The following is a 22,079-nucleotide window of genomic DNA, read 5'->3' as shown; positions in this document are numbered from 1 at the left end:
AGTTTCTTGTCTTTTACGTTTAAGCATGCACGCATACATGCCGAATGTACAAGGTAGTTTATTTTGTAAGAATAAAGCTTCTGTTTCATGCGAATTCTGTGCTTTGCTTTAAACAACAATTCTATGATTTTTGTTTTATGAGACATAAACTACTACTTCAGTGCACATTAATAACGGTAGCACAGTTGATATCAATCATAGAATTTCAAAGTTTTCCGTGCACGTACGTACGACGAGTACGACCGCTGCGGCTCAGTGCTTCGTGTACTGAAGGTTTGCGCAATTTCTCAGAGAGCGCAGCACTGTCAACTTCTCGAACGTACCCGAGACATTCTCGAGAAATTGCCTTCGCGTCGCGCGTTTCTCGAGCGCGATCATAGCCCATTCCTAGTGCACCTGTGTGAGATGTGAGAGAATCACCAGACATTCTACTTTTAAAACAAGTGACCCAATGGCCTCTGTTTCGGTTCTTCGGCCGACGTTTGTTTTATGATGTTTCTGACGTTTCGTCAGCACCAGTGGCAGCCATTGTGAAACCTTCACCCTCCATTATTGGTCTGGAGTCGAGCTCGCGTTCGCAGATTATATGTATCAGGTGCGTCAACGTTCGACGCTTTCCCGTGGCCATTTCTGCGGTGGTTCCCTAGTTACCTGCAACTGTCGTTCGACGCAGCACGAGAATCCAGGACCGGTTCACCTTGAGGCTTTGCTCTTTCTTTGTCATTTAATGGATTTCTATAGCTTTTCTGAACAAGCGATTTTGGCAGCTCTTCTTCGCAGCGAGCACTTCCGTGTCGGCGAATCTCATTCTGTAGTGATGCCCACACAGCGGGTGCTGCAGCACGGCCGGTATCTCCACGTGCCCAAACATGCAGTGCCGCTTTTGTTCGGTGATCCTGGTACTGACTGATTGTCCAGTAAATCCAACAGTGGCCTCTCCACGTCTGCTTGATGTGCGGTATATTCCCGACATTGCTCAGTGTCTCTGTTTTATCCTTTGTCGATCTGGGACACTCATCGACTTCCTTCGTCGGTTTATAGTCTTTGCGCCATGTGGAATATACGGCAATTTCTATCCGTCACTCTGGGAATGCCTGTCAGGAAGCCCATACCCAACATTTCTTCTCCCGATGTGACCCTTCGCCGAGTTCTTATGTAATTGGTGGAGTACCCATTGTTCCTCAGAACACTTTGCAGGTGTTGGATCTTCTGCCCTCTGTTGCTTCGGCTCACTTATTCCTCTTGCGTGCGTTGTGAGCGTACTAATCGTGCCTTTTTTTTTTTTTTTTTTTTTTTTTTGGGTGGTGAATTAACACTACGTGAAGGTGTCGGTCAGTATGCGTCGGTTTTCAATATGGGCTGTGTCGTACGTTTTCAAAATCACTCGTAACCAGCACGTCTAGGAAAGGTAGCAGTTGGTCCTTTCCTGACCCCATACTAACTTTTATGTTGGCGTCTTAGGAAGTCACCCAGCTATCTCCCACGATGCAGGTAACCACAACGAACGTCGGCATCTACATCTACATCTACATGATTACTCCGCAATACACATTTAAGTGCTTAGCAGAGGGTTCATCGAACCACAATCATACAATCTCTCTACCATTCCACTCCCGAACAGCGCGTGCGGAAAACGAACACCTAAACCTTTCTGTTCGAGCTCTGATTTCTCTTATTTAATTTTGATGATCATTCCTACCTATGTAGGTTGGGCTCAACAAAATATTTTCGCATTCGGAAGAGAAAGTTGGTGACTGAAATTTCGTAAATAGATCTCGCCGCGACGAAAAACATCTTTGCTTTAATGACTTCCATCCCTTTTCGCGTATCATATCTGCCACACTCTCTCCCCTCTTACGTGATAATACAAAACGAACTGCACCTTTTTGCACCCTTTCGATGTCCTCCGTCAATCCCACCTGGTAAGGATCTCACACCGCGCAGCAATATTCTAACAGAGGACGAACGAGTGTAGTGTAAGCTGTCTCTTTAGTGGACTTGTTGCATCTTCTAAGTGTCCTGCCAATGAAACGTAACCTTTGGCTCGCCTTCCCCACAGTATTATCTATGTAGTCTTTTAAAATGAAGTTGTTCGCAATTTTAACACCCAGGTGCTTAATTGAATTGACAGCCATGAGAATTGTACTATTAATCGAGTAATCGAATTCCAACGGATTTCTCTTGGAACTCATGTGGATCACCTCACACTTTTCGTTATTTAGCGTCAACTGCCACCTGCCACACCATACAGCAATCTTTTCTAAATCGCTTTGCAACTGATACTGGTCTTCGGATGACCGTTCTAGGCGGAAAATTACAGCATCATCTGCGAACAACCTAAGAGAACTGCTCAGTTTGTCACCCAGGTCATTTATATAGATCAGGAGCAGCAGAGGTCCCAGGACGCTTCCCTGGGGAATACCTGATATTACTTCAGTTTTACTCGATGATTTGCCGTATATTACTATGAACTGCGACCTTCCTAACAGGAAATCACGAATCCAGTCGCACAACTGAGACGATACCCCATAGGCCCGCAGCTTGATTAGAAGTCGCTTGTGAGGAACCGTGTCAAAAGCTTACCGGAAATCTAGGTTCATGTAATCTGCGGCCACGAGTTCGACTTCAGTCCGCCACTGAAGCTTTGACAATGTCAGACATTCTTAGTGACGAAACATCAGAAAAAATCGTCGAATAAAAGTCGCTCAAAGTTCGCGAAACAAAAGCGTAGAGGCGATTTGTCAACAAGTGGCCACGAAAGTCTCAACAGTTTTGTACCATTTGTAAAAGATGGCACAACCAGGCAAACGGTTCTGATAAAAGTGTAGTATTGTCTTAGTTCTAAACTAACAAGAGTAACACTTTGTACACTTCATTCAGCATTGGAGTAATTATTCCGCCACGGGCAGGACAATCAAGGGTAATCAAGTGCTGCAACAATTCTAGCACTTGTTTAACTAACTATGCACTCACGATGTACGACCAGAGCAGATTAGCAGCAGGTAGCTGAGATGTCAGATAATACGCAGGAGTAAACACCCAGGCCGTAATGAACGGTGTACACGGAGGTCTCTGAACGAGAACGCTGCTGTAGGCGCCCGCTTCATGTCAATCCGCTAACGATTAGGGGGAGAGTTAATCTAAGTTTTAATGGCCTTCCTAAGTGGCAGCCGGCCCCGTCCCGGCCGGTGAGCGGGCGTTAACCTCTGGCAGTGTGTGTGAACTCGCTGACCCTTCGGCACTAGCTCCTCCCCCTCTTTCGAGTGGGCGGCCAGCTTCTGCACTACCGTATGCTCCAGGCAACTGCCTTTCAAAAGTCTTAAGATACTCACTGAGTACCAAGTGTCTCTAGTTTTGGCGTGAAAGTCCTATTTACGCACTTGCTACAGAACATCACCATTCAAGACAACATTACTTGCTGAAAAGATACTCCACGTCCTGACCAAAAGTTCGTGGAGACTGTAGCCAGTTTCCTCAATCACTAATTAATAATTAATTTAAAACTGAAAAATCAATACAGTTTTAAATATGCCTGGTTCTGAACAACCGTATATAATCTTGAAACACAGGAATTGTACAGGCAACAGGTTGCAAATAACTGTTTGGTACAATGACCTAGGTTTCGACACCTACTACGGGTGTATTCATCAGAATGAAATTCTGAGAAACCGTGAAATTATGTTGTGAGAAAGCAATGGTCCGAATTTAGAGTAGTTATGCTCAAGTCGACAACAAAATAAAACAAGTTCCAGTCTTGTCACGTATGCCTAGCTAGGCACAACATTGTAGACAAGGCTGGAACATGTTTTATTTGAATTTTGACTGCACAGCTGCTCCAAATACTGATCACTGCTTTCTCACAATGTAATTTTACGATTTTTCAGAATTTCATTCTGATAAAGACACCCGTTATAGGAGGTGAAGCCTAGATTATGTACAAAACAGATACTTGCAACTAATTGGCTGTATAATTCCTATGTTTGAAAAACTAATAATTAAATAAAATGATCTGTAAAATACGGCCAGGAGCGTGATGCTGCTTTGGAAAGACAATTGGACTCGTCAGTTTCCTGTAATTTAAAATAAAAAAGTTTAATAGCAGACTTTCTTTATAGAGTGCGTAGTTGTACACAGGACGGGTGATTCACGAAGCAGTTTTATCCATGAGTAATTATCTCATCTAGGTAACAATGGTGACACTCCTTGCAGATTAAAACAAGACTAAACCTTGTGAGCACGAGCGATCCTTTTCTGACACACTTATTCAGGCAACAGTCTCTACCCGCCCTCGCAGCTTACATCTACATCTACATGGACACTCTGCAAATCACACTGAAGTGCCTGGCAGAGGGTTGATCGAACCACCCTCACCATTCTCTAATGTTCCAATCTCGTATAGCACGCGGAAAGAACGAACACCTGTATCTTTTCGTACGAGCTCTGATTTCCCTTATTTTATTTTGATGATCGTTTCTCCCTATGTAGGTTGGTGTCAACAAAATATTTTCGCATTTGGAGGAGAAAGTTGGTGATTGGAATGTTTTGAGAAGATTCCGTCGCAACGAAAAACGCCTTTCTTTTAATGATATCCAGTCAAAATCACGTATCATTTCTGTGACACTCTCTCCCATATTTCGCGATAATACAAAACGTGCTGCCTTCCTTTGAACTTTTTCGATGTACTCCGTCAGTCCTATCTGCCAAGGATCCCACACCGCGCAACATTATTCTAAAAGAAGACAGACAATCGTAGTGTAGGCAGTCTCATTAGTAGATCTGTTACATTTTAGAAGTGTCCTGCCAATAAAACGCAGTCTTTGGTTAACCTTCGCCACAACATTTTCTATGTGTTCCTCTCAATTTAAGTTGTTCGTAATTGTAATACCTAGGTATTTAGTTGAACTTACGGCTTTCAGATTATACTGATTTATCGTGGAACCGAAGTTCACTTAATACTAACAGGACCTCGCCCCTATCCACCAGGCTTCAAACGGCCTTTTCCGCATACCATGCTAGTCCGATTTTTCACGTCGCGCATTGTATGCAAAGCTTGCAAGTAGACTGTCTGTTTAAGTGTCAGCTACAGTGCTCGTCTCCAACATAGGCACTTCGTGATCATAGTGTATCTACTAAGGGACGTCGTCAAGCGCGATGCGCTCTGATTTGTCCGATTGACAACTTTGTTCCTCGTCTACTCCGCTTACTTGGTTTGCGATTCAGTATGGTGGACTTAATCTTTAATGGAACGCAGAGGCATTGTAACAGCAAGATCGAAGCATCTGTAATTTTTATTTTTATATATTTGATTATTCATTTCTTTTTTTACACTGTGCTTATTGTGTGCTGAGGACGATAGTATTGTAGCATTGTTTTGGTCTCCAGTCCCGAGACTGGTTTGATGCAGCCCTCCATGCTACTCTATCCTGTGCAAGCTTCTTCATCTCCCAGTACCTACTGCAGCCTACATCCTTCTGAATCTGCTTAGTGTATTCATCTCTTGGTCTCCCTGTACGATTTTTACCCTCCGCGCTGCCCTCCAATACTAAATTGGTGTTTCCTTGATGCCTCAGAATAGGTCCTACCAACTGATCCCTTCTTCTAGTCAAGTTGTGCCACAAATTTCTCTTCTCTCCAATTCTATTCAATACCACCTGATTAGTTATGTGATCTACCCATCTAATCTTCAGCATTCTTCTATATTACCACATTTCGAAAGCTTCTATTCTCTTCTTATCTAAACTATTTATCGTTCACGTTTCACTTCCATACATGGCTACAATCCATACAAATACTTTAAGAAACGACTGCCTGACACTTAAATCTATACTCGATGTTAACAAATTTCTCTTCTTCAGAAGCGCTTTCCTTGCCACTGCCAGTCGACATTTTATATCCTCTCTAATTCGACCATCATCAGTTATTTGGCTCCCCAAATAGCAAAACTCATCTACTACTTTAAGGGTCTCATTTCCTAATCTAATTCCCTCAGCATCACCTGACTTAATTCGACTACATTCCATTATCCTCGTTTTGCTTTTGTTGATGTTCATCTTATATCCTCCTTTTAAGACACTGTCCATTCCGTTCAGCTGCTCTTCCAGGTCCTTTGCTGTCTACTGACAGAATTACAATGTCATCGGCGAACCTGAAAATTTTAATTTATTCTCCATGGATTTTAATTCCTACTCCAAATTTTTTTTTGTTTCCTTTACTACTTGCTCAGTATACAGATTGAATAACATCGGGAATAGGCTACAATCCTGTCTCACCCCCTTCCCAACCGCTGCTTCCCTTTCATGCCCCTCGACTCTTATAACTGCCATCTGGTTTCTGTACAAATTGTAAATAGCCTTTCGCTCCCTGTGTTTTACCCCTGTCACCTTCAGAATTTGCAACAGAGTATTCCAGTCAACATTGTCAAAAGCTTTCTCTAAGTCATACATAGTATTGTAGTATAGTTTTATAAAACTTGTATTTCACAAGACCATATGAACAAATATATTTTGCTCGACTTCAACGGAAATAGTGTTCTTAAAGTACCTGCAGTTACTTTTGCATAACGTATATCGGCGTTTTGGACAATAGCTACGGTGCTGAAGGTTCTACAACAGCTGCAACTAAAAACAAAATCGAGAGGTAGGAAATATTCTCGGTCCTATTAAGGCAATCCGATGCAGCAAAACTCCTGGTAGTGGCAGTCAAGTTCTCATACGCAGTCACGCACAGAGTCCCTCGTAAATAAATTTCGTTAATAGGCGATCCGAAACAATAATGATGTCTCAGGTATTACCAGAATTAATTTCATGTTTTTCTTAACAATTTTCTAGCGGTGAGTTTTCACGACGTCCAACAGAACGCAAAGGCATCAGCGACTACATTTTCTTTTACACAAACGAAACAGATTCAAACCTCTTACGGGATTCTATTTTTATCTTGGAATACTTTTAATTTATTCACGATAAAACATGTATCACATTTGAGAATGTCCACATTTTTTCAGTCCAAATGTGTTAGTGTTTCTATTTTCTTTCGCAGTTCGAAGTAAATGAAAATATTATTGTTGGAAATTTATCGTAACGTTATTTTTTTTAATTAACGACTGCCAAAATTTTCTTTGGAAAGTACACCATGACATTCTAGACCAAAAATGGAATGTCTAATATTTTTTTTCTGAGTTTCGACTAACTTTAGAAATTTTCACTAACTGGCAGTACCGTAAGATAGTGTGACCGCACTGGCCTGTGTAGTTTCGCGACGTCGACTATAATATTAAGTACACCACAGACCTATCGCTTAAACATACTGCTGCTATACCTTCATAATATTCGATCACTAATGAAAGTACCATGACATTTAATACTAGCAGCATGCTACAGTCTGTTCACTAGTGAATTATAAATTTTTCTTCTTTTCCGATACTTCCGGATCCCAACAAAATCACTGATTACGGCATCCACGTCTAATTACGTACGCTACAAGATTATTCTCATTCAGATTCTTATTGCTTCCAAATACAACCTTTGTTTTGATAGTGTGCCAAGTATCTCACATGTTTTTCTGTCTTGATAGTTTAGTTCACTTCAGTTTTAACATGAAATCTTCTGAAAAATTCAGTTTGCAACATGACTCATGAAACAGAAACACTGAGCTGTGTTTTCAGCTGCTCTTTTCCAAAAGAAAACAAGTCAGCACCTATTCATCTGTTCAAATGTGTGTGAGTTCTTAAGGGACTAAGCTGCAGAGGCCATCGGTCCCTAGACACACTACATTAACTTAAATTAGCCTATGCTAAGAACAGCACACACACCCATGACCGGCAGGAGGATATTCATCTGTCTTCCCTTCGCAGAAACCAGTGATATCGGAATATCTAAGCCTGAGGTAGAATCTGGAGCTTGAGTGAAATTTTATCAGGTTGTTAACGAAAACTGAAAACGGTGTGGCTACGCCTTCATCAAAAATTCATTTGAAAAAATATAATTCCTCAGCAAAAAATAATTGCAACTACTAGTATAAAATTATCTCCAAAATTGCTCAAATCTGCTTTTAACAGAAGTTTACTCTTAAGTTATAATATCTAAATTAAATTTTAATTTCATTCAGTTTCAAAATATTCGCATTTTGCACATCTGGCTATGATTTATTATTTTTATTTTATTAGGTCAGCGTGCGGGAGGTATCCATCTGCAGACATAATGCCCACGACCTGGTCACGATGAAAACTTCATTCAGATGCAGACGTCTCAAGAAAGAGATAGTAAAACAGAAATGGGCAGTAGACAACTGAAGAACTGGTAATGTATTGTGCACAGTGCACAGACAACCTAGCTAAAAATTTCCGACATGACGGAGCATAAGAAGACTGAGGTGAAATTAAATTTGCTATATATGTAACGCATCAGAAAAGGCAGTTGAGAAAACGAAACCCAACAAAAAGAGGAAATGAATTACACCAGATGACATTGAGCATATCGGAAAGAGAACGCCACGTTAAAACGCAACTGATGAACAAGGAAAAGCTGAATACAACAGTCTAAGGGATTTAGTTAATAGAGAAACAAAGATAGAAAAAAGTCTTCCTTGAGGAAGTGTGAGGGGAAATGGAGTACAGTATGTGAAATGAAACAACTAATTATAGCACGCAGAACAGCAAATAAAAAAAAAGTTTTTAACAAGCGCAAAACAACACTCTCGGGTACAGCAGAAAACGAAGAAAAATGCTGTATGGTGAAGACGTAGTGAAGAGATAGAAAGATTACATGGAGGAATTATATGACGAAGGATGTAACAGGAGGATGTAATAGGAAAAAGTCGAAACAGATCAAGATGACAAAGGAAACAACATTGTACAAGAAGGATTTGAGAAAGTTCTCAAATAGCTGAGGGATAACAAAGTCACGAGTATTGTTGACGTTCCTGCAGAACTAACCAAGAATCTAGGTAACAGCATGAATATGACGCTGCTATAACTGGCTATGCCCACTTATAATGCGGGAAAGACTCCAAGCGACTTCCAGAAAAATCATCACGGTTTCTATACCGAAGAAGATGGCAGCTGCAAAATGTGGTCAGTACCGAATCTTAAGCACAATATTACATACGTCAAAAATTATCCTAAAGATAATTCTGAGGAAAACTGAAGAAAAGGTGGAGGATATGGTGCGTGAAGACCCGTTTGGACTGGGGAGGCAATTAGGAATCAGAGAGGCGATTCTGGCACTGGTGCTTCTTAGTGAAAAGCAAATACAAAAAATAAACCGACTTATATATCTTCCGTAGACCTAGAAAAAGCACTTGGTAATGTTAACAGGCAAGAGATATACAGAGTGATGAAGAAAACAGGTCTAAAATACAAAGAAATGCATGCGACGCTCGGCCTTTGTAAGAAAGAAATTGCTGTGCTTAGAAATGTTCATAATGAACAGCAGACAAAAATTAGAAAAGGCGTGAAACAAGGATGTGCTCTCTCTCTCTCTCTCTCTCTCTCTCTCTCTCTCTCTTCTTATATTCCATGCTTACGTCCAAGGAGCTATAAACCAAGTTCGCAAAACTACTGAGGTGAGGATTGAAATTGATGGGGAGAAGATTGACATGCTGCGTTAAGCAGATGATATTTCTATGGTCATGAAAAAGGGTCTAGAGGTGGTCGCGAGCACAATGGAAAGGATTTTCTGGAGTCAGTACTGCATGATAATAAAAATCGAAAAACTAATATATGCAGTACTCAAAAAGAGTATGAACATTGAAGAATATTAATTGGTAGAGAGGAGCTAGTTGTGATACGGAAATGTAGCTATTTGGGAAGCGTGGTCACAAGGGATGGTAGATGCTGGAAAAAAAAACTGTGGGCATAACAGACGAGGCGAAATTGCATTTAATATGGAAAAGAACTTACTCACCTGCAGGAACATCACTCTGTGAATAAGGAAATGGACCATGAAAGCATTTGTTTGGATCGTGATCCTACACGTGCTTGGAACTAGGACAGTAGGAAAACAAGAGGGAAGATGCTATAACACTGGAGATTTTACGCTACAGAAATATGATGACCAGCAGGAGAGACAGAGCTACCAATGAAGAGATGTTGAGAAGAGTACAGGAAACTTGTCTTTATGGAGGCAGGTCCCAACAACACGAGACAGACTTGTAGTCTGACACATTTGAAGACACAACAACATCGTTATAACAATAGCAGAAGGAGCTGTTGAGGAAAGAGTTGCTGGGGACGACCAAGGATGTCATTCACGCAACACATTATATATATATGAGAGAGAGAGAGAGATAAATTTTTTTAGTTATTTATTCATAGTAATGCATACATCTCAGAAATTCCTGGTATGTTCTTATGTTTATTCTTTGACCAGCGGTATTCTTTTGCACAGCTTTTCCGTGACGTAAGTCCTTCAAACAGTCACAAACAGTGTAATACGCAAATGCCGTTAACAGCGCCACATTGTGAGACTTCGCAGCCAGGCTCACGCCTGTGACCCTTTGTTCTGGCTGCTTAACTATTTCTCCGTTGTTTACTTTTTCACTAATGTGCTCCGTTTTGTAATCATGATGTCTAGCGATTTTTGTGAAGGTAAACACTCAAAAATGGCTTTAAGACGAAACTATTACAGCTGTGAATCGGTCTTACTGTTTATTTAACTTTAGTGGAAAAATCTCACTTTCATCCAATAGATTTATTACTATGTTACCCACTATAAAGAAGAGGTTTCCAATACCTCGTCACACCGGAAAATATTTGCTCCAAGTAAAAATAGTTTACTCTTCAGATACCATTGCCAAACACTTAGGAGATTGTTAAACTACATAGATTCACTTGTTTTGTAAATAAAACCGCCTTTTCCTGCTGCAACTTAAGTGCAGCATGAAAAGGTGGTTTTATTTACCAAACAAGTATTTCTATGCTTGCTGCGGAAGATGTCCACACAAACAAACTAGTCACTTAGATTCATTTTGCTGCCGTACGGACAACTGGTGCATCGCAAACTGCGAGTGAGATGGTACGGCAACTGGAAACGCATTCCAAAGCTCCAGTACGCGGGACAATATGATTCTTGTGGGCAAAGCGTCTGAACTGCACAGGTGCACCATGAAATTATGGCGATATACGGACCAAATGGAATGTCGCTTCTAGCCATAGTGAAATGGTGCCAAAATTCGACCAACGCCGCACCGACGTAGGTGATACAGATCCACCATACGTTCCATATCTTACACAATGCGATTTCCATCTTCATGGAAAGCTGAGAGAGTAAGGGAGGAGGGGGCCGGGAGAGGTTTCCAACGATGAGAAAGTTCACGCATCGGTTCTCGAAATGCCCCGTTGCATAGGAGCAGAGTTCTACCGTCGAGGAACCGAAAGATTGTTAGAGCGTTCGGACCATTATATACAGAGACATGGTGACCATGCTGATAATTAGTGTTATATATGCGAGTCACATGGTAGTGGAAAAATGTTTCTTTGCGTTATCATAATGATATGTTACTTACTTACTTCATTCTATAATACGTAAGGACTTCAGAAACTAGGTTACGCATGACGCCACTCGTAAAGTGTTGGATTACTCATAGAGTTAAAATTTAAAAATTTCAGACATGTACAGGTCACTGTTTCTTAATCTGTCTTCTGTGGCAGTGTGTTTCACAGTCTAAGAAATTGCACTTTAGCAGCCTTGATCTTACTTTCTTGTAGTTTCTAAAACTGCATCAGTTTTTTCATTCTGTAATTTGTTTCTAAGGTACGTCCGTAATATCCCACATATTTTCCAATTTTGATATTTTCTTGTCTATCACTTTGTCATACTCGTACGTGATATAACATAACATAAAATTCAAATGAGTGACCAGTTCGACTACAGTATTATTCATGCTATCTTTATTCTTATGTGGCCCCTTCCTACATAAACCAATGTTTAATTTTATTTATGAAACATATTGCAGTCTTTTGCTAATAAATCCGTATAACGTACATTCCTTTTCAAGTCAGTCCCTTACTCTGTTAAGAATGCGACATCGTCTGTATATAAAACGATTGAAGGTTTCCTATTTGTTCTAACATCAGCATGAAACTTTCATTTACATTCACGCTGTTACGATGAAGTAATATTAATTATTAATTCGTTGTTGACTATGATACAGTCCCACAATCTTGGGCCCATTCGAGAAATTCGTTGGGAAATTTGCCATTCTCTCAAATGTTAGTGTATTCCGTAACTATGAGCACAGACATCATGTTCAATATTGAAATGGCTGAAGTTTTTGCACTAATCGTATGTATTAAAGTTTTGATGTTCAATAGATCTGTAAAACAAACATATTTAATGGATATACAGAGTGTTACAAAAAGGTACGGCCAAACTTTCAGGAAACATCTTATATTTACGAGTTAGAGCGGACTTTCGTTGAAATATTTAAACGATCAAAACTATTCATACTTCGCAAATGACATTTTTATGAACTCTTAAGAACTGATTGATGATTTAAACGTAAAGGAAGATACAAAGAAACGATGTATGGCACGTAAATTCTATATGGTGTTCAGCAGGTGGACGAAGAATATTGTCAAGATATGAATAAGTAACTGAAAGACCTAGATAAGGATGCTGGAAAGGTGTACTATGAATTAGAATCAGTCAAGCTCCGTGTGCTGAATCACTGATTTACGCCTTTTCAACGAAATGTGTTGTGTACAGTCAGAGCTTTTTGGAGGCGAAAGTTACAAATGAAACCGAAAACCTAGCACAGCTTTCGAAAAAAGTCGTATTTATTTCAGAATACCGCAAACGTAGCGATAAAACTATGTATTGAGCGAAAAAATAAGGGAAATGAATACCTCTTTGTCATATTTTTACTAATTGCTTGCAGGCTATCCTGAAGAGAACAAAAGCCTGTTAAATGAAGAAGGCACTGAAACTCACGATGATGCAGGATCCTCATTATCAGGTTTTTAGTGTATACGCATCTGTTGTATTTATTCACGCTTGTTTTATGACAAGTGTCGGCTGGAACATTACACAAGCCTTTATTTTAAACAATCTTTATCATATTACTGTAGGCGATTATTCAGCCAATAATGAACTTTATATCAGGGCTATCGAAATGAAAGAATTTCTCTGTTCATTGGTAAATATCGAGAACCCACGAACGTATTTCAGGCTTTCTTGCAGAACAATGGGTGTATATATTTTCCTATTATTACTTTTATGACAAAATGTCGCTGCGTTGCCTTTGAACGTCTGTTTAGATTGATAATTTTCTTTTCCCAGTTTGGGGAAAATGAGAAATAGTCGACCGATACCTACACAGTTATAAGCTCTGTTAATTTAAACAAAAATACTGGCATGTATGTTTTTAGTGATGGTCTGAAAACTACAGTAAATGGCGCTGAAACACAGGGCAGAAACATCGCCCACAGAAAACATAAAAACCGAAACGCTGGGAGAAGCTTAATTATCGGGCTTCGCCCTATTCGCTTACTCTTTTTTTTCCGCTTTTCCTTGAGTTTCAGAGAGACCTGGTTCTCTGATAACAACACGCAAAATATCCCCGTCCTATGCCCGCTTATCCAAGTTTCCAGCGAGCCGTCGGCTTAAACAGCGTCCTTTTTCCCCTAAATTGCCAGCGAGTAAAACTCGTTACCACCTAGTAGCGACAGAAATGTAATACAGTACTACAAAAAGAGATATCAAAATATGCATCTAAATACGGCCGTATAACAGCTCTTGGGTGCACATTGTTACAGCAAACAGAAACTTGGGTAATACACGAACAAACCCAGATATCCATTTACCACCGCCGAAATTATAGTTATTACTTCAGCCGTACGTCGTAATAAACAGCCTGACAAGAAACGTAAACCATCACTAAGGGAACGAGAAAATGAAATAAAACTTCATAGGCTGAGAGGATATATGGTATTATCCCAGTCATTTAAAAGTCAAGTGAAGTATACGAAGAAGTGGCAGTATGTGCCCCACCTATAGTATGACGGTATGTCCCCTGCGTCCTGCATGCATGCACTGACTCTGTTTGGGGGGAAGTCATACAGCTTTTGTATCCTCTCCTGATACTCTGTCATACTCTGTCCAACACATACCTTAGCAAAAGATCTTGCTGAAAACCCAAGGAAATTCTGATCTTACGTAAAATCGGTAAGCGGGTCGAAGGCTTCCATCCAGTCACTCACTGATCTGTCTGGCCTGGCAACGGAAGACAGCAAAACGAAAGCTGAAATTTTAAATTTAGCATTTGATAAATCCTTCACGCAGGAGGATCGTACGAACATACCGCCGTTTGAGTCTCGTACAGTTTCCCGTTTGGAGGACATAGCGATAGACATCCCTGGGGTTGTGAAGCAGCTGAGTGGGTTGAAAATAAATAAATCGCCAGGTCCTGATGGGATTCCAATTCGGTTTTACAGAGAGTACTCTACTGCATTGGCTCCTTACTTAGCTTGCATTTATCGCGAATCTCTTGACCGACGTAAAGTCCTGAGCGTCTGGAAAAAAGCGCAGGTGCTGCCTGTATATAAGAAGGGTAGAAGGACGGATCCTCAAAATTACAGACCAATATCCTTAACATCGGTTTGTTGTAGGATTCTCGAACATATTCTCAGTTCGAATATAATGAATTTCCTTGAGACAGAGAAGTTCCTGTCCATGCATCAGCACGGCTTTAGAAAGCATCGCTCCTGCGAAACGCAACTCGCCCTTTTTTCACATGATATCTTGCGAACCATGGATGAACGGTATCAGACGGATGCCATATTCCTTGACTTCCGGAATGCGTTTGACTCGGTGCCCCACTGCAGAATCCCAACTAAGGTACGAGCATATGGGATTGGTTCCCAAGTATGTGAGTGGCTCGAAGACTTCTTAGGTAATAGAACCCAGTACGTTGTCCTCGATGGTGAGTGTTCACCGTAGGTGAAGGTATCATCCGGAGTGCCCCAGGGAAGTGTGGTAGGTCCGCTGTTGTTTTCTATCTACATAAATGATCTTTTGGATAGGGTCGATAGCAGTGTGGGACTGTTTGCTGATGATGATGTGGTGTACGGGAAGGTGTCGTCGTTGAGTGACTGTAGGAGGATACAAGATGACTTGGACAGGATTTGTGATTGGTGTAAAGAATGGCAGCTAACTCTAAATGTAGATAAATGTAAATTAATGCAGATGAATAGGAAAAAGAATGCTGTAATGTTTGAATACTCCATTATTAGTGTAGCGCTTGACACAGTCACGTCGATTAAATACTTGGGCGTAACATTGCAGAGCGATATGAAGTGGGACAAACATGTAATGGCAGTTGTGGGGAAGGCAGATAGTCGCCTTCGGTTCATTGGTGGAATTTTGGGAAGATGTGGTTCATCTGTAAAGGAGACCGCTTATAAAACACTAATACGACTTATTCTTGAGTACTGCTCGAGCGTTTTGGATCCCTATCTGGTCGGATTGAGGGAGGACATGGAAGCAAATCAGAGGCGGGCTGCTAGATTTGTTTACTAGTAGGTTTGTTCATCACGCGAGTGTTACGCAAATGCTTCAGGAACTCGGGTGGGAGTCTCTAGAGGAAAGGAGGCGTTCTTTTCGTGAATCGCTACTGAGGAAATTTAGAGAAACAGCATTTGAGGCTGACTGCAGTACAATTTTACTGCCACCAACTTACATTTCGCTGAAATACCACAAAGATAAGATAGGAGAGATTAGGGCTCGTACAGAGGCATATAGGCAGTCATTTTTCCCTCGTTCTGTTTGGGAGTGGAACAGGGAGAGAAGATGCTAGTTTTGGTACGAGGTACCCTCCGCCACGCACCGTATAGTGGATTGCGGAGTATTTATGTAGATGTATATGTAGAGGACAGATCTGGGCATCCCACGATACTTTTGCACTGGAAGGTAACAAAACAGGCCCCAGGATGTACTGTCAGAGTTCTCTCGATCAACACCATCCGTGAAACGAGTAGCAGCTGTAGCCCGACGTTACACCCGATGGCCCCTCATACCATGACGTGAGAGGTAACACCGCTGTTCTTCTTCAAGACATTGAGACAATGGCTTCTCTCCCCGTGTCGCCGCTATACTAACCGTTGATAGTCATCCGTGGTTGTTCGGATCCGCCATTCATCGCTTAACACACTGCGAATACATAAATTCTGGCACTATGCATGTCAGTGCTGAAATACACATTTACTGTTATTCAAGAAAAAACCATGGTGTAGGGATTCTCCCGTTTCTTTATATGTTACAGACATGGGTGAGCATTTTACGGGAAATCATATCTTTCATAGTGATGCTGACATTAAAAACTTGATTCCAAAACCAGTATCGAAATATGCCAGTCTCAGGTCGCAATACTGGTAACGTAGGAAGCGACTTTATGTTTCATGGGGCAATGTGGGTAGAAATAAGAAAAAATTCTACCGCTCCGTCCATGTGTGCAGCTCGGGCGCCATTATGTTCCAGGAACGTTATTAGGCAAGTCGTACACAAGTGACAGAAAGATTTCTTCCAAATATATTTAATCCATACAGTAATCACCCAGAAAGAATAACAATCCACCATCCAATATTAAGCCTGTTTAAAATAAGGTCTGCTGTTAAAATAAAAGATACAGACATGTCCGCTACTATTTGTATAGTATCCACCAGGCCGGTCGACAGAACAATTAGCGACATCCGTTATAGTTTCGAGCAACTGCTAACATAAAAGAAATCTAGGGGCTATACGAATCAGTCTTCGTGGGGCTTTCTGAATCGCAGCATAGTATGCATTATTACTTCTTTACTAAAATATGTATGTAACTTAATCACTCAACCTCGATTAGAGAATTTGTTTCTAGCAAAATTTTCGACGTCGCCTGGAGACGGGAAATTAATGTAGGAGAAGCTGTGGAGGCACCTGAATGCACGAGAATTTTTCCCTTCAATGCAAACAAAGTACCATCACACAAAATCCTCCCTTCGTCGCGTTCCTGAACCATGGACCCGCTCTGTCACCACAGAAACAGAAAAAAATCCAGGTCCTGTAACTGCTTCTAGTCCTCCAAGAAATTCGGAAAGTCAGAACTAAGCAACATTGTCACCATTTTCTTCTGTTTTGTCAGTCCTACCGAAAACCACCCGTACCACACGTTGGATATTCAAGATAAACCTTCCAGTCCATCAGCAACTGAAGCTGAGTCGCAGGGATGAAACATACCTTGTGGTTTCTGCAGCATCAAATAACACGGCCCTAGACCTATGAAGAACGTGGAATAGATCAATGTTGATAAGCGCAAGGTGTTTTTTCACAAAATATGTAAGGGGGCTGCTGGTCGCAACCAATTCCGCTGTGGGAAATACATGTAATAACTACTAGAACACACTGTGTAGAATTGTATAACTGTTTACTTTTTCACTATTTTCGTTCAGATAGTCCCACAAATGTTAAATTTTTCTGTTGTTTCAATGTTTTAAATTTTGCTGTTTGTAATGAAAAAGAATACATCTTGAACCAATGTACCTTTATCATGAAAATCTTACAACTATAATTTATTCATTTATTGTGGTAAAGTCTTATGAGACCTAACCACTTAGGTCATCGGTCCCTAAGCTTACACGCTACTTAATCTAACTTAACTTACGCTATGGACAACACACACATCCCATGCCCGATGGAGGGCTCGAACCTCTGACAAGGGGAGCTGCACGGACTGTGACAAGGAGCCTCAGACCGCTCGGCTACACCGCGCGGCTCTATTCAATCTTACAATTTAAAATGTGTAATAAAATATTTACTATCCCTTTGCGACCCAAAGTGATTCATTTAGCATAACTTACCCTAAACGAGGAACATAAGATACAACACTTCCATTGACAAGTTTTAAATAAGTAAAGTGCAATATGAATGCCGTCAAAAAATAACAATAGAAACACGAAACCAGTAATTCGATACACAGTTATTAATATGAATAATTTATTTATTGCAATCACTGTACGCTACGCACTGCCCTTTTAAGCATGTATTACATTGTCTGACAAAAAACGTGAAGCATTAGCCTCGCGGGATTAGCCGAGCGGTATCAGAAGCTGCAGTCATGGAGTGTGTGGCTGGTCCCGGTGGAGGTTCGACTCCTCGCTCGGGCGTGAGGGTGTGTGTTTTTCCTTAGGATAATTTAGGTTAAGTAGTGTGTAAGCTTAGGGACTGATGACCTTAGCAGTTAAGTCCCATAAGATTTCACACACATTTGAAAATTTTTTTGTAAAGGATTACGAAGGTATGGTTGGATGACAATGTAACTTCATACACGTACACACCATCGCTGGCTGCATAAGTGATTAGAGTTGTAATTCTCGGGACAAGCGGAACTGCCACCAGAGTGCATTAGTGTCATTGGTATTTAGTGTTGTTTCCACTTCCAGTTGCGAATATAAGTGACGCGAAAATCATCAGAGGTTGAGTGATCACTGTGGAGGACAGAGAGAAGCCACCTATTCGTGTGGGACAGATTTATAGACACAAGACAATTTGAAAGAGACCTGATTAAGAGTCTCAATTTGGCTAGCTTATTGAGTCGTGCAATATCCACAGTTATGGAGCATTCGGATATGACAGTGGCCTGATGTTGGACTGCATGGTAACATGAGAGCAGGCGGACATCCTCGTCACCAACACTCCAGCCGATTATCACCAAATGGGAGGCTCGCCATATTCTGCACCAATCACATCGTGCCCATTCACGTCTGCACGTGCCATTCGAGAATATCAGTGGACTCTTTGCAACATTTTCTGTTACCTTGCACCATTATTCGGTGATTAGTAGCAGCTGGAGTAGGGAATTACCATCCTATGCGTAGGCTGCCATTACCACCAAAACACGAACGGCTGCGTTTGAAGTCCTGCTGGCCGGCCGGAGTAGCCGAGCGGTTCTAGGCGCTTCAGTCTGGAAACGCGCGACCGCTACGGTCGCAGGTTCGAATCCTGTCTCGGTCATGGATGTGTGTGATGTCCTTAGGTTAGTTAGGTTTAAGTAGTTCTAAGTTTTAGGGGACTGATGACCTTAGCAGTTAAGTCCGATAGTGCTCAGAGCCATTTGAACCATTTGAAGTGGTACTATGACCGACGTGCTTAGGTTCGGTTAGAACGTCGCATTGTGTTCACCGATGAAACGTGTTTTAGCATCGTCGGAAAGTAAGGCGCCGACGTGGTGAGTGGTCCGGTTCAGTATTTTGGAGAGGGACAGCGGTGTTAATCCCGGAGTCATGATGTGGGGAGCCATCAGATTTGACTTCGCATCGCGACTGATAGTGACTGCTGGAACTTTTAAGGTGGTGACATTTATCAACAAGACAATGCTCGACCACTCATGGCACGTGTCTACATCTACATCTACATCTACATCCATACTCCGCCAGCCACCTGACGGTGTGTGGCGGAGGGATGTGTCTCTACGAACTTCGTGCGTGTTGCTGCTGTACTCCCATGGCCATCAAAATTCCTAGAGGTGTCCCGGATAGAACACATGGGGGACCTGCTCGGACGTCAGAACAGTCCCAGCGCCAGAGTCCAGATGTGGGCCAGGAGAGGATACAAAAGCTTGTGAAACCTTTCTCAACCGAAACAGTGCATACATCCAGGCCAGAGGGTTTGCAACGCCGTACTGATAAGTGGTTTCGTTCCAGTAAGATCTTTGTAAATTTTATTGGATTTTATTATCACTGAAATAACATCACGTACCCTTGAAAGTCTACCCCTTGTTTGTTAACCTGATTAATTTTCATGTAAGAAGTATCTTCCTTTTATATGAGCGGACCCAGTACTCCATGGTTCCCATTTCTACCGATATGTATCTAATTCTGTCAATTAGGCCCGATAAATTGAGATATGGGTAATCAAACCCGCTAGAAAAGATAGTATTCTAATTTAAAAATGAAGTAACGGATATCGCAACATTGATGAATGGCCATGGAACAATACGTCCACATTAGGGACGGTAAGACTTTCTTTTTCTGATACTATGAATTCAGTTAGTCGCATGAAGTGCATAATGCATACAATGGACATGCCTGGATTGAAAATTCATAGAACATAGTCATTATCTCGGTGGTATGGATGTAGGATACTAAATAACTCTAAGAGAGAATTTCAGTTATCATTCTGATTTATTTAGATAATATTTAAGAAAACTATTCTCTCTGTGACAAAACATTTAAGAAAATTATTACTCTCTGTGACAAAACATTTAAAGAAATTATTACTCTCTGTGACAAAACATTTAAGGAAACTATTACTCCTTGTGAAAAAACATACATGAAATCTATTATATTTAAGAAAACTACCACTCTCAGTGACAAAACCTTCATGAAGCACTCACTATCTCTTGCATCTCGTCATACCGAAAACACAGACAACACCTCGTCGCCAGTTACATCTACTAATGATTAAAATGGGTAAAAATTAATGTTACTGAATGGTGGCCTCTTAACACCCTTTACTTGTTGTCACACCTATTTAGCGCGCGGAGTAGGGGAGGATATTACCTTTCACTCTCTCAAACATTACTTGTGTTACTACAAATGCAGTACCATGCGCATAAGTTCATGTTGAAACCGAGTGTTATGCAACCGCAATGCAACGTGAGCAAACCAGCCCAGGCTTCTTGACTCCACATTATTCGTGCTATGATTAACGAAAGGCAAATCCAATGACTACCCTGGCAACACGTAGCCAAGTTCAACAACAAAGAAACGAGTAAAATAAACCGTCGGATCATGAAAAATTTATATTGCTTATTTCCAGAACGAAACTATGCAACAAATGAAATATTAATTAATCCATCCGCTATTGACTTAAGAACAAGAACCGTTGGTTCATGCCCTCAATCACCTCGCGCCTAAGTCCGCTAGTTGAAACACATTAATCTGAAAAATTTCTACAAATAAAATATCGCTGAACGTTTCCCGGTATTAATTCACACCCGAACATGCTTCATAATCAACTTTACCTCAAAAAACCTACATTATGAATAACTTTTCTCACCATCAATGACGAGCGTCGCACCCCTGCGTCTGTCTCGTTCAATCGGCGGCCCCAGAGTGTCCTAAGACGGCGCGTTCCAAGGGCAACCGCCAACCGTTCAAAAAAAAAAAAAACTGGTGGTGGGGGTAGGACCTCAGTGAGAACCAACCTCACAAACTCTGCCCTGCTCATCCACACTATCTTTGGAATCACGAAATCCCTGCCGAATCTGCTCACGTTGTTATGTTGGTGCTTATCTACCCTACTGCTACCATCTTTGACTAACCCAGATTATTATACATCCCATGCATAGTTACGTTTATCCATCCACATACATCATGGGATCGAAGGATGAGAGAGGAGGTGTGACACCAACAGAAGAAAAAATATACACGGAATCATTCTTGAATCCAGAGGTTAATTAGCTAGACGAATCATTGAAAGGACGCTCCTGGCGTAAAATGAATTATTAAACATGTCGAAATTAATCAGTCAGTTAAATGAAGCGTAAACCTATGACGTTTCACCCTCTCAGACTGAGGAGATTCATTCTTCTGTCAGGCAGTGTTGTTGAATGTGAATAACGAAACACGACAATGAAGAACACGGCAACATTTTTCAGCAGGCCAACATAGCAGACCGTTGGCAGCCGCGAAACGGTACGGAAGGAGGAGACGCGCTGTTTGCCGCTCACCGCCTCATCCCTCTTCGGTGTCTTCCGCGCCTGCAAACTGCACTTGACGCTCCATTTAATAGACGGTTGTTTTCCCAGCTTACTGTGAAAATCGCATGCGAGACGAGTGTGAGGATGACTCACCTGCTCTCCATTGATGAACCAGGCGAGCTGCGCGGCCGGCTTGGACCTGCCCGAGGTGCAGTTGACCCTGACGGTGTCGCCCACCTGGTAGCGGGGTCGGCCGCCCGTGATCCGAGGACCTTCGTCCGGCAGGGCTGAAACACAGGAGGCAAAGCTGTCCTGCAGTTTCCACACATGATGGAACATAAGCTCACCGTGGTGGCCCCCTTAGAAAGCATTACACTGATGAGCCGAAACATTACGACTACTGCCCACCACGA

General features: G+C 41.5%; 1 protein-coding gene across 1 annotated transcript in view; it reads right to left on the bottom strand.

Annotated features, from left to right (window-relative positions):
- LOC126417034 (uncharacterized) overlaps positions 1–22,079 on the bottom strand; it is a 697,139-nt gene that overhangs the window by 5,029 nt on the left and 670,031 nt on the right. The window contains exon 4 of the mRNA XM_050084926.1: positions 21,820–21,953. Coding sequence (XP_049940883.1) covers positions 21,820–21,953 — 134 coding nt within the window. The remainder of the gene's footprint in view (positions 1–21,819; positions 21,954–22,079) is intronic.

Source organism: Schistocerca serialis, chromosome 8 (assembly GCF_023864345.2).
Source record: "Schistocerca serialis cubense isolate TAMUIC-IGC-003099 chromosome 8, iqSchSeri2.2, whole genome shotgun sequence".
Lineage (NCBI taxonomy): Eukaryota > Metazoa > Arthropoda > Insecta > Orthoptera > Acrididae > Schistocerca > Schistocerca serialis.
This window is presented reverse-complemented; position numbering and strand designations above follow the sequence as displayed.